Source organism: Tupaia chinensis, unplaced genomic scaffold (genome assembly GCF_000334495.1).
Source record: "Tupaia chinensis unplaced genomic scaffold, TupChi_1.0 Scaffold143814_1, whole genome shotgun sequence".
Taxonomy (NCBI): Eukaryota; Metazoa; Chordata; class Mammalia; order Scandentia; family Tupaiidae; genus Tupaia; species Tupaia belangeri.
Window position 1 is genome coordinate 546318 of NW_006203664.1, and position 11648 is coordinate 557965.

An 11648-nucleotide genomic window follows, 5' to 3' on the forward strand; every position below is an offset into this window, starting at 1 on the left:
CACCTGGTGGCTTGAAATTCACTCTGGTCTTGTGGGTGTGTGTGCCCAAGATCCTGGGAGGAGAATGGAGGAGAAGGGATTGGAACATGGTCATCCCCCCTGGGTGGTGATTTCTCACTTCCCTTCTCACTGTCTCTGTATCTCTCTCTCTCTCTCTGGTGAATGCATGTGTCCTAAGGTGAATACCTCTACCAAAACAAAAACAACTACAACAACAACAACAAACCAGGAAGGAGAGGGATTCACTCTTCCTCTGCCTTTTCATTCTGTTTGGGTTCTCAACAGAGTGGACGATGCCATCCATGCTGTTGAGGATGGACTCAGTCTACCTATCCGAAGGACCCAGAAATGATTTTTACCAGCTCTCTGGGCATCCCTAGCCAGTCGATAGACACACCTGTAGCTTTTAGACTAGTTCTAGCCGTTCTCAGAGGGAGGCCTGGCCAGAACTAACGTCCATAAGCCGAAGGAGAAGTCACTAGAAGATGCTCATACTGTTTCTGTTGTTATTGGTGAAGAAAAGCAGGACAGTTTCTTTCTTTTTTAAAAGAATTATTTATTTAACTCCATTTGTTATTATTGTTTTTTAATTTGATGAGAGAGAGAGAGAGAGAGAGAGAGAGAGAAAGTGAGAAGGCAAGCCAGGTCTGGGACTCAAACCAAGGTCGGCCATGTGGGAATCCAGTGCCCTTAACCACCACACCACCTGCTGACCCCAAGAAAAGCAGGACAATTTCTTTCTAGGATACCCCTCCTTGTCTGAGGGGCAACCCCCAGTGGCCTGAACCTGCTGGTTTGTCTTTGGAGGCTTCATGTTGTGTTGATTTCAGAGACTGAGTGGTGTGACTCTCCCTAGCTCAAGACTCACCCTCCAGCTCACCTAGAAGCCAAGGTCTCCTCTTTGAGGACCCTGGGCCAGCTGGGCCCAGGGAAGGTCCAGCCACTGTGGGGGGATGCCTAAAAATGCTGAGATTTTCTGTTCCCCCTGCAGGAGAACTGTACCGGGTCTCTTTGAGAAGACAGCGATTCCCAGCCCAGGGAAGCATCGAGATCCATGAAGACAGCGAGGTGGGCTGGGTTGGGTGGCCATGGTGAAAGAGCCCATGGGGCCAGCAGGTGGTGTGGTGGTTAAGGATCCCACATTCAGTAGCTTGAAAAACATGGCGGGCATGTGTGCATAGGTGTCCAGAATCCCGAGAGGAGAGTGGAGGAGAAGGGATTATGGCATGGCCATCCCCCTGGGGGGGATTTCTCACTTTCCCCATCTCTCTCTCTTTCTCTCTGGCAAGTACATGTTCCTCATAGCAAAAGCTAAAAAAAAAAAAAGAAAAATGAAAAAAGAAAAAAGAAAGTTCCCTGGGATGGGAGGTAGTCTACCTGGTTTTCATCCAGCTCTTTATTCTATTCACTGTGTGACCCAAGGCCAGTGCCTGTCTTCTGGGCTCCCGGCTCCCCCGTGAACAAGAAAGGACTCCTGCCCTGACACGCCTCGAGGGTCTTGCCCCTCACTCCATGCACTGGAGGTGCCATTACCCAGGGAGCTGTGGAACTCTCCGACTCGGAGCTGAGACAGGCTGCTGCCCCAGCGACGGCCCCCTGCAGGGGTCCCCGTGCACCCCCACCCTTCCCCGCTGCCTGTCTCTCGCTATCCCAACCGATGTCCCTCTCAGGAAGGCTGCCCGCAGCGCTCCTGCAAGACGCACGTCCTCCTGCTGGTGCTGCACGGGGGGAACGTCCTGGACACGGGCTCGGGGGACCCCTCCTGCAAGGCGGCCGACATCCACACCTTCAGCTCCGTGCTGGAGAAGGTCATGCGTGCGCACTTTCCTGCTGCCCTGGGCCACATCCTCATCAAGTCTGTCCCCTGTCCTGCCATCTGCTCTGAGGCGTTCTCGCTGGTATCAAAGTGAGTCCGTTTCTGCTTGTTTGGACTGGTGGGGTGCCTGGGAGGAGGGGGGTCAGATCCTGGCTGGCCGTGAGCCGCTGGTGGGACGTCGTCCTTGGAAGAGGCCTTGTTGTGGACCGTGTGGAGCTGGGTCCCTGTGATGGTTCGGGTCTCCTGCCTGGGCCCATTCGGCCTGATCTAGCTGGCCCGGATTAGGAAACTGAGGCATGAGAGGTTTGGCCATTTCCCCCAGGGTTACCCAGTGCATGGAGCCAGGAGTCAAACGGAGGCAGCCTCTCCCCCCAGTCACACGATGGCAGCCCAGTAGGAATGTGTGATGCAGACTAAGAGAGCCTGCCCTACAGCAGCCCTGCTGCCAGAGGGCACTGTGGGCACCCCAAGTGAGGGCCAGGGAAGACTTCCTGGAGGAGGCAACTTTCGAGTGTGCATAACACATTACACGTGTGGCCTCGTGGACCAGCCTGGGCTTGACTCTGGCTGTGTCACGTGGGGGAAGCTGTTTAACCTCTCCACGTCTCAGCCTCCTCATCGGTAAAGTTAGTAGCATGGACTGCCTCCCGGCACTGTCACGTAGATCCTGCGTGCTCGTGCAGAACCTCGCACGGCGCCGACTCAGAGCAAGCAGGCAGGGTGAAGGCGTGACTGGCACCATTCCCTGCGTGGGGAAGGCGGTGCTATCTTGGTGGAGAGTGGGCTGGGTGGGACGTTCTGGGCCTAGCAGAGAACTCCGCCATTCAAGTAAGCGGGGACGGCACGGTGTGGACACAGAAGCGCTGACAGAGCACTGGGCAGCTGGCTCGCTGCAGGCACCACCCACTCACCCACATGGACCCTGGTGTCCGTGAGGGCAAACCTAGGATCTGGGGCCTATGGGAGATCTCACCCCCTGCTCCAGGGGCTGAGGGTTCCCGTGCTCCCCAGGGGCCTACCGTATTGAACCAGCTGGAGCCTACGAACACCCTAGTTGCTCAGCATTAGTGTGTGCATAAAAGGCCCCAGGAGCCGCAGGGCCCATGGCCCACAGGGCATTTGGCAAATTACTTGAAGCTGGGACCTGTCTGCGGTCAGGGAGAGAGGGAGGCTGGCTGCACCTCTCTCTTGGCACTCACCCCTTCTCATGTAGCTGCCAGAGCCTTGAGGCTTCTGCAGAGACCAGCTTTCTGGCAGAGCCCCCATCCACTGGGACTTGGGCAGGATGGGAGACAGCGTCCCGGCAGAGAGCTGGAGTGGGCAGGGAGCTCGCAGCCCCCCCAGGAGAATGGCGGCCAGTGTGCTCAATCTATGTGGCTCTGGGGAGGGTGCCGCAGTGAGGAGGGCCCAAGGCCCCTGCCCCGGAGCTTCCAGGTGGTAGGGAGAGAGCATGGATAAGCCCCTTCCCTTCACCGGGCACCCCTCCAGATGGGGAGCAGACACCGTGGCTTGTCTGTTCCCGGGACACTGACAGGGCACATCCCTGGTGTGATTCCACCGCAGCCTGTCCAGGCTCACCCCGGAGCTGTGGGCCCAGAAGGAGGAGGCCCGAATCGGCCTGCTCGCTGACCCCTGGCTGCTTCTCCCTCGGTGCGGGATTTGGGAACTGTGGCTGCAGTGGCGGCACCTTCCCTTCATCAGTCTCAGCTCCCCCCAACCCAGCCTGCCCCCAGGACATCTGACCTCCAGAGCTGGGTCATCCTATCTCCAGGAAGACGGATGGCCAGCATTTGAGGGGACAGCAGGAGGAAGCTTACCTCTCCCCCAGGCAGCTCCTTGCCAGGGCCATTAATCACCCCTAATCACTGCTGGGAGGGAGAGCTTTCTCAGCTAATTAAAACCTCTCCGACTGCAAGTGAGGCCTGTTTCCTCTAATTTGTGTTCTTTGGAGATGAGGAATGGCTAGGGGAGGCCGGCCTTGCATACCAGGAGGACTCTGTCACCTGCTGGAGGGTGCCTGAGCCCTGCCACCTCCCCAGTGTCTGTCAGGAACCCCAAGCCTGGACTATGGGGGAAGGGCAGGCTCTGGGTGGGGGCGGGACATTTCTGGTGTCCCTTGGGGGTCTCTCCAGATCCTGGGTCAAGGTTGGATGCCCTAGGGGTCAGAGGCTAGCTGGGCCAGGGAAGACTGCTGGGAGGCTGGTCTCAAGTGATTTGAGCTGCCTGGAGACGGAGAGAGTGAGAAGGATGGAGGGAGGGAGGCCATGCAAAGTCTGCACAGTCCGCTGGCAGTGGGACTGCAGCAGGTCAGGCTCACTTAGCCTCTGGGGTCCCAGACCTTCTCACAGCTGTGGAAAGTTCTGGATCCTCTCCCTGCTACACAGTGGACAACATGGTGCCTGCAGCTTTGCACCCCTCTGCACCCCAAGTTCTGACCAACATGTGATTGCCATGTCTGGCATGCCCTCTCTCCTCCTTCCTCAGCTTCTTGGAAGCCTTCTTTGAGCCCTTATTTAAATCTACCTCCTCCAGGAAGTCTGCCATGATGTGTTCCCGCCCTGATCAATGCTAGCTGGCTTCCCAGCAGATTTCTTCCTCCACAGTCAGGGTATCCTTTGGGGTCATGCAGACAAGGGCCAGAGAGCACCAGGGTCCACACAGGGGAGTCAGCCGAGGCCTGACTGCTCGCCCCTCCTCTCAGTGCCCCTGCCCACATGGGTCCTCTGTCACACCAGCCCCAGCTTGGGTCATCCCAAAGAGCCCTGGAGCAGCAGGGCCCGTGCCTGGCCGGCGTGTGCTCTTCTGCCTGGCCCTCAACCCCACGGCTGCCCGGCTGCCGGATCCCAGCTGGGCTTACCCTGGGCCCCCTGTCTGCAGCCTGAACCCCTACAGCCACGACGAGGGCTGCCTCAGCAGCAGCCAGGACCACGTCCCGCTGGCCGCCTTGCCCCTGCTGGCCATCTCCTCCCCGCAGTATCAGGATGCCGTTGCCACCGTCATCGAGAGAGCCAACCAGGTCTACGGAGAGTTCCTCAAGTCCTCCGATGGGATTGGCTTCAGTGGGCAGGTAGGATGGCTTGCCCTGCCCTGTCCTGCCCGGGAGAGAGGCCAGCGTCTGCTGGAAGGATCCAGCCTGGGCTATTCACACATCTGGGACCCAGGGGGGCTTTGGAGATCTTCAGGTGTGCCAAAAGAGAGGAAAACGAGGCCGGCAATCCGAGTTCTGGTGTGGCCCCCATGCTGGTCCTGGGCTGGAGTCTGGCCCCTGATTATAGCTCGATTCCTGTTCTCAGGCGTCTAACCCTGGGCCTGGGCTAAACCCTGACTCAGACAAGTGTACTCCCGCCCCAGCTGGGCTCCCTCAGTGTCTGACAAGATAGGACAAGGACGGGTTCCTTATTCTCCCTTGGAAAAGGTGCCACCCCCCGCCAGGGTGAGGGGTGAGGGGTCAGCGGCGAGCAGGCCTGCAGAGCCAGCTGTGCCCCCTGCAGGTGTGTCTCATCGGGGACTGTGTGGGTGGCCTCCTGGCCTTCGACGCCATCTGCTACAGTGCGGGGCCCGCGGGGGACAGCCCTGGGAGCAGCAGCCGGAAGGGGAGCATCAGCAGCACCCAGGTGCGGCCATGGGGGGGCTGGGGGCGGGGCGTGTCCCTGGGAGCCCTCCCCTAGCCTAGAGGGCAGCCTTCTGGGGTCTCAGTGCTGGTCCTCAGGGCACCCTGGCACCCAGGTTACTAAGGATTATAGCACAGTTCTACAAGAGCAGCAAGAGGTCATATCACAGATGAGGAAACGGAGGCCCTGGGGGGGGCGGATTTGGGCCTGGCTCCCTAGACAGTTATCTGGTGTCCCCGGGGAATCTCCCGTCCCTGGGGGCGTAGGGACAGCCTGCACTTAAAAGCCCGCCCTTATTGCGCCATGGCTTCCGTGCGCCTTTAGGGAGAACTGTAGCCGGTTGTGCCTTCGGAGGAAGGGCTTCTTTTTGTGGCTGATAGAGGAGGCAGGGGCTCCGGAGTGTCCCGTGACGGCAATGCTCTCTTGTCCCCTGCTCGGCCCCAAAGGACACCCCGATCGTGGTGGAGGAAGACTGCAGCCTAGTCAGTAGCAAGCGTCTGAGCAAAAGCAACATTGACATCTCCAGTGGCTTGGAGGATGAGGAGCCTAAGAGGCCGTTGCCACGGAAACAGAGCGATTCCTCCACCTATGACTGCGAGGCCATCACCCAGCATCACGCCTTCCTCTCAAGGTAACCCTCTGCCTGTCCCCTGCCTTCCTTCCATTAGTGCACCAGGGAGGGATTGGACCGTGGCTTGCAGTCACCTGGGAGGCCTGTGACCAGTCATGTCCCAGGTCCTTCCGTGGGGGCCATCGGTGAACCCTGAAATCCTGTCACCAGGGTTGCTGGCTATTAGCCCTGCAATGGGACCTGGAAACCTATTCCTTGTCCCTGTTTCTCCCTGACCTGCAGATAGGCTAGGGACAATCAATTTCACCTCCCTGAGGCTCAACTTCGTCTTCTGCAAGAATAATGCCGTCCCCTCCTTCACTGGTGGTTTCTAAGGATGTAGTGGGATCGCAGACAGCTCACAAAGCCGCCCCCAGTGTGTTCCTACCATTTCTCAAACGAGGGAACAGAGGACCCAGTAGGTTATGAACTTTCTGGGGGTTACATGGTTAGTTACCAAAGAGCTGGGGTCGGCACTGTCCCCAGTTCCATGCTTCTAACACAACACACTCTTAGGGCTATTTGTTTACTGTTTTATCGAGAGAGAGAGAGAGAGAGCAAGGGAAGCACAGCCCTCACAGGATCCTCAAGCTGTGATCCACCCCCAGTCTCAGCCAGCCAGGATCATGGTACATGCAGGGAGACCTCGGGATGTGAACCCGGGACCTTCCTATGTGGCCTCAGCACCGTGAGTGTTGCGTTACTGCTGTGCCACTATGGTGGCTATAATACACACTTCGTTAGGAGATCAGGAAGGCCCATGAAACTGTCCATCCTAAAACTTTACAGAAGAGACATTTTTTAGCTTTGCTGTAAGGCACATGCACTTGCCAGAAACAGAAGGAGAGAGAGAAAGTAAGAAAGCACATGTACCCCTGCCCCCCAACACGCACACCGGGGAATGGCCGTGTTGCAGACCCTTCTCTTCCATTCTGCTCTTGAGATCTTGGGCACATGCGCACATGTACCCAGCATGATTTTCTTCTTTTCTTGAGAGAGATTTTTTAGCAATAGGGCACGTGTGCTCACTGGAGAAACAGAAAGCGACAGAGAGACAGACAGTGATAAATCAACCCCGACAAGAGATGGCCACACCACAATCCCTTCTCCTCCATTCTCCTCTCGGGATCTTGGGCACGCACGCACACGCACCCAGGGTGAGTTTCAAGCTACTGGGTCCAGGACTCTTAACTGTGTCGACTACATAGGAGTCCAGCAACATAACCATTACGCCACCTGCTGGTCCTCCAGCATGATTTTCAAGCCACCAGGTCTAGGACCCCAACCACAGAGTCAGCCATGTGGGAGCCAGTGCCTTAACCTCCATGCCACCTGCTGCGAATCTTAACGCAGACTAAATAAATTATCTTCACATTAGTTTAGGACACAAATGAGTATTGAACATAGACTCAAGCTGGAAGGAATGGTTTTCTTTTTCCCTTTCTCCTTAACCCTCTTCACCCTCTTTCTTACCTAAGTGTTAAGTACTATGAGGTCATTATATTTGGAAAATACATCATCTCACTACCTGGAAAGAACTGCTGTTAACATTTAGGAGTATTTCCTTTCTGTATTTTTAAAATATATACTTTCCATATAGTTTTATTTAAAAAAAAAAAAGCTTTCACACTGTGATCTTTTCCTATATAATTAAAAATAGTTGGTAAATATTCTTAATGGCAATATAGTGCACTGAGAATAAGTAAAAACATGAGCATGACAACAGCTTCCTTCATCTCAGTAATTGACTCTTTGACCTTTTTGTTGTTGATTTCTTTCTTCCGGGAGTGAAAGAGAGAGAGAGGCAGCACCTCTACCAGGCCTCAGCGCCAAGATCTATACCCCGTGTCAGCCGGCCCCAGATCATGGGCGAGCTCAGGGAGGACTCCAGATGCGAACCTGGCACCTTCTCATCCGAATCAGTCCCATAGAGCACCTCATTTTCTCACTGTACCTCTGTCTGCCTCCTTTTTTAAAAAAAAATTATTTCTTCCCTGAGTGAGAGATGTAGAGAGACAGAGACAGAGAGATAGGGCACCCTCAATAGGATCCTGATGCCGTGATGCGCCCCCAGCTCTAGCCGGCCCCAGTTCATGGGCTCGTGGATACCTGGCGTGTTCAGAGACGTCTCTGGATGTGAACCTGGAACCTTCCCGTGTGGATCAGCTTTGCAGAGTGTGGCATTACCACAGCGCCACCACCCAGCCCCCATGGCTTTGTCCAAGTTTTTACTATTTTGTATGTTTATAGTTGTTGCTGTAGAGAGAGACAGAGAGAGAAAGTGAGAAATCACCCCCCTCCAGGAAGGGTGGGGATGGCCACGCTGCAATCCCTTCTCCAGTCTCCTCTTAGGATTTTGGGCACGCACGCACACACACCTGGTGTGATTTTCAAGCCACTAGGTTCTGGACTTGAATTGCATAGCTGGTCACGTGGGATCCAGCATCTTAGCCTCCATGCCACCTGCTGGCCTGTTTGCCCTGACAAATAGCACTACAGTGGACATCTTTGCGTATTAAAAGTACAGATATGTGGGCTATTTCATTCGAAGGGATTTTTGGAGGAGGAGTTACTGAGTCAAAGGTGCTGCCTATTTCCATTGTTGACCATTTAAAGGTCACCCAACAGATCATCCTTTCGAAAAGCAGCTACGAAAATCTCGACGTTTCTGGTTCATCCTTGAAAAATCCTTTAGGAAAGTCCCAAATCTGGAGAGTGACTAGCATTGAGAAGCTTTCGGTACTTGGTCGAGCACTGCCAACATTTCCCTCTGGCGTAGGGACAGATGGTTGATGCCTTGGCAATTAAGTAGTTGGCGTGTGCTGAGGGACCACGCTGTACGTGAACTATGGGTCGTTAAACACCAGAGTCATCGTCTTCACTGCGAGATGTGCACACCGAGAGGCAGGAGGGAGCGTGCAGTGTGAGGATCCGACTTTGCAGACTCCCTCACACCACAGGATGGGGGACTTGTCCATCCAATTGCAATGGTTATTTCTTCTTCTTTTCCTTTTTCTATTGCCAGAGGGCATACACACTACCAGAGAGAGAAAGGGTTGAAAATATAGAGACAGAGATAAGAAGAAAGCACCCCTAAGGGAGTGTAATCATAACACAATCCCTTCTCTTCCACTTCTCCACCCTGTCCAGATTTGGGGCATGCATGTACATGCACCCGGGGTATTTTTCAAGCCTCTGAAGCCTAGATTCCAACCTCAGTGGGTAACGTGAGCTCCCTTAACCATAGGCCATGGGATCGGCCCTCAATTATTTCTAGGTTTTCTCCGCCCACTCGAGTTGCTTCGTTGAACTTGTTCATTGATGTGTCATGCAAGTCCACTGTCAGGCTTTCCCCACCAAGCTGTACCTAATGCTAGCTGAAACTCAGGGAGGCCTCCAGTTTTCCTTCTGGTCCTCAGCACCCTCTCTGGGTCTGCAGCTGGACAGAACCTGAACTCTTTCTGGGGCACCCGGGACAGGAACTGGAGTTTTGGGTGCTGTGTGCTTTTCTCTTTAAGCCCTGCTTCATCTGCGGGCTGTGGGGTGGGGGTTGGAGAATAAGCTGTTTGCCTCTGTGTCTGGGGACTGCCTGGAACACGAGTTGTGACGAAACCCTCATCTTGGCAGAACCATCCCAACCCAGCTGGTCTGTGCATTGGCCAGGCTGGGTCTGGTAAACAGTGCAGGAATTCTCGTGTGGCCATCACAAAGCCAGCACAGGGGAGCAGGCCCGCCTGAGTGAGGGAGGCGTAGGCCCTCACAGGGGCTCAGTCTATTTTTCTACATCAAGTTTGAGTGGGTCCTTTCCACACATATTTAAGTTTGTCCGTGGCTGCTTCACGCCACCGTGGCAGAGTTGAGTAGAGGGAGCAGAGACACATTGCCTGTGAAGGCTGAGATAGTTACTACCTGACCATCTGCAGAAAAAGCTTGCTGGCCCCTGCTCTGGCCAAACGTTGGCCAGGCCTTGGTGGCCGATGCTGAGATTGTCACCAGCACATGTGGGTGGTGTCTGGCAAGAGGATTCTGCTTCTGTGCCCTGCCCCAGAGAGAGGGTCTGAGAGCTGCACACTCAGACTTCAGGCCCCGTTGCGGCCCTGCCCTAACCTGCCTCCTCCCTCCGCAGCATCCACTCCAGTGTGCTGAAGGAGGAGGCCGAGCTCCCTGCAGCCCGGGCTCCCCAGCTCCCCGAGGTCAGCCTGGGCCGCTTTGACTTCGACGTGTCCGACTTCTTCCTCTTCGGCTCTCCCCTGGGCCTGGTCCTGGCCATGCGGAGGACGGTGCTGCCCGGGCTGGATGGTGGGTATGGCATGGGCTGGGCCCATGATGTCAGGACCTCCGAATGGGGAGCCAGCGTGGGGCGGGGTGGAGGGCAGTGCTGGGGAGGGTCACAGAGTCGGGGTAGAGGGAGAGAGAGGACAGGAGGGGTGGACGAGAGAAGAGAGGGAGAGGAAAAAGAAGGAGCAGTTTCTTCCAATGGGGTGAAGGCAAGACAGCTTCTGGTGGGTTTCACTGTCCCTATCACATGCCCTGGCCCACCTGTGGCCCCATTGTCCTGCACTCACGCCCTATGGGAAGAGAAGCCACAAATGTTCACCCTATCGCATCCCATCCCATCCCATCCTTCTGTACCCAGGGACCCCACTGCAGTGAGGGTGGTCTCACTGACACCCCCACCTGTGCACCCAAGCCCGCCTCAGTGCCTTTGCTAACGCAGTACCTGCAGCCTTGAATGGCGATTCCCGTCTCTCTAAAATACACGCGTGGAATGGTTTGCCCCAGCAGGGGCTTCGCAGTGACTTTGAGGACCTGAGCACAGGCTGTCAGAGACTGGAAGGTACCTCTGACTGCACCACATTGGTGCTTTTTGCCAAAACTGACTGACAGCTGATGATGTGGGACGGGGGGAAAGAGGGATGGGCTTAAGTCTCAATAGAAGTGAGGAGGTGGAACCCCACAGCTGCCCTCAAGGTCGCTAAGGAACCCTAGGAATCTCAGGATGCTGGACCATCCAGTCCCCTGTGCTACAGGGGCAGGGAGGATGCCTCAGTGGAGACACCTGCTGGTCAGTGAGGGAAGTGTTCTGCTAGCTGGAACTCGTCAGTGTCACACCTAGGCCTGAGCGTCGTAGGTGCTGCAGGAAGGGGCAGCTGACCTGGCTGAAAGAACCTGGGTTGGTTTTGTAACTGGGTAGTAACTAAGAGAAATCTGGAAGGGTTGAAAGGAGTTTGACCAGTGAAAAGAGTGGAGGCTTCCCCGGAGAAGAGGACAGCTTGAGCGAAGGCAGAGTAAGGCACATGGCAGTGCCGGGTGTCTATAGTGGTGGGCAGGTTGGCAAGGCCTTGGGTTCCCAGCTGAACATGGTGGCTTTGATCCTATTGCTCCAGGGAGCCATGGGAGGTTCAACAGAGCCGTAGGCTACTCTAAGTTGCACTCCAGGGAGCCTTCTGGGGCTAAGGGTGCAGGGGCTAGGAAGGGCCTTCCCTAGCGTCCTCCCCTTCACCCCAGGTTTCCAGGTGCGTCCTGCCTGCAGCCAGGTCTACAGCTTCTTCCACTGCGCAGACCCCTCCGCCTCGAGGCTCGAGCCGCTGCTGGAGCCCCAACTCCAACA

At 55.7% G+C, this 11648-nt stretch overlaps 1 protein-coding gene across 1 annotated transcript in view; it reads left to right on the forward strand.

Moving 5' to 3' along the window:
- The window catches only part of PITPNM3 (PITPNM family member 3), a 104129-nt gene that overhangs the window by 71460 nt on the left and 21021 nt on the right, over positions 1 to 11648 (forward strand). The window contains exons 5-11 of the mRNA XM_014582790.1: positions 992 to 1068; positions 1671 to 1906; positions 4694 to 4883; positions 5308 to 5430; positions 5874 to 6058; positions 10164 to 10336; positions 11546 to 11619. Coding sequence (XP_014438276.1) covers positions 992 to 1068; positions 1671 to 1906; positions 4694 to 4883; positions 5308 to 5430; positions 5874 to 6058; positions 10164 to 10336; positions 11546 to 11619 — 1058 coding nt within the window. The remainder of the gene's footprint in view (positions 1 to 991; positions 1069 to 1670; positions 1907 to 4693; positions 4884 to 5307; positions 5431 to 5873; positions 6059 to 10163; positions 10337 to 11545; positions 11620 to 11648) is intronic.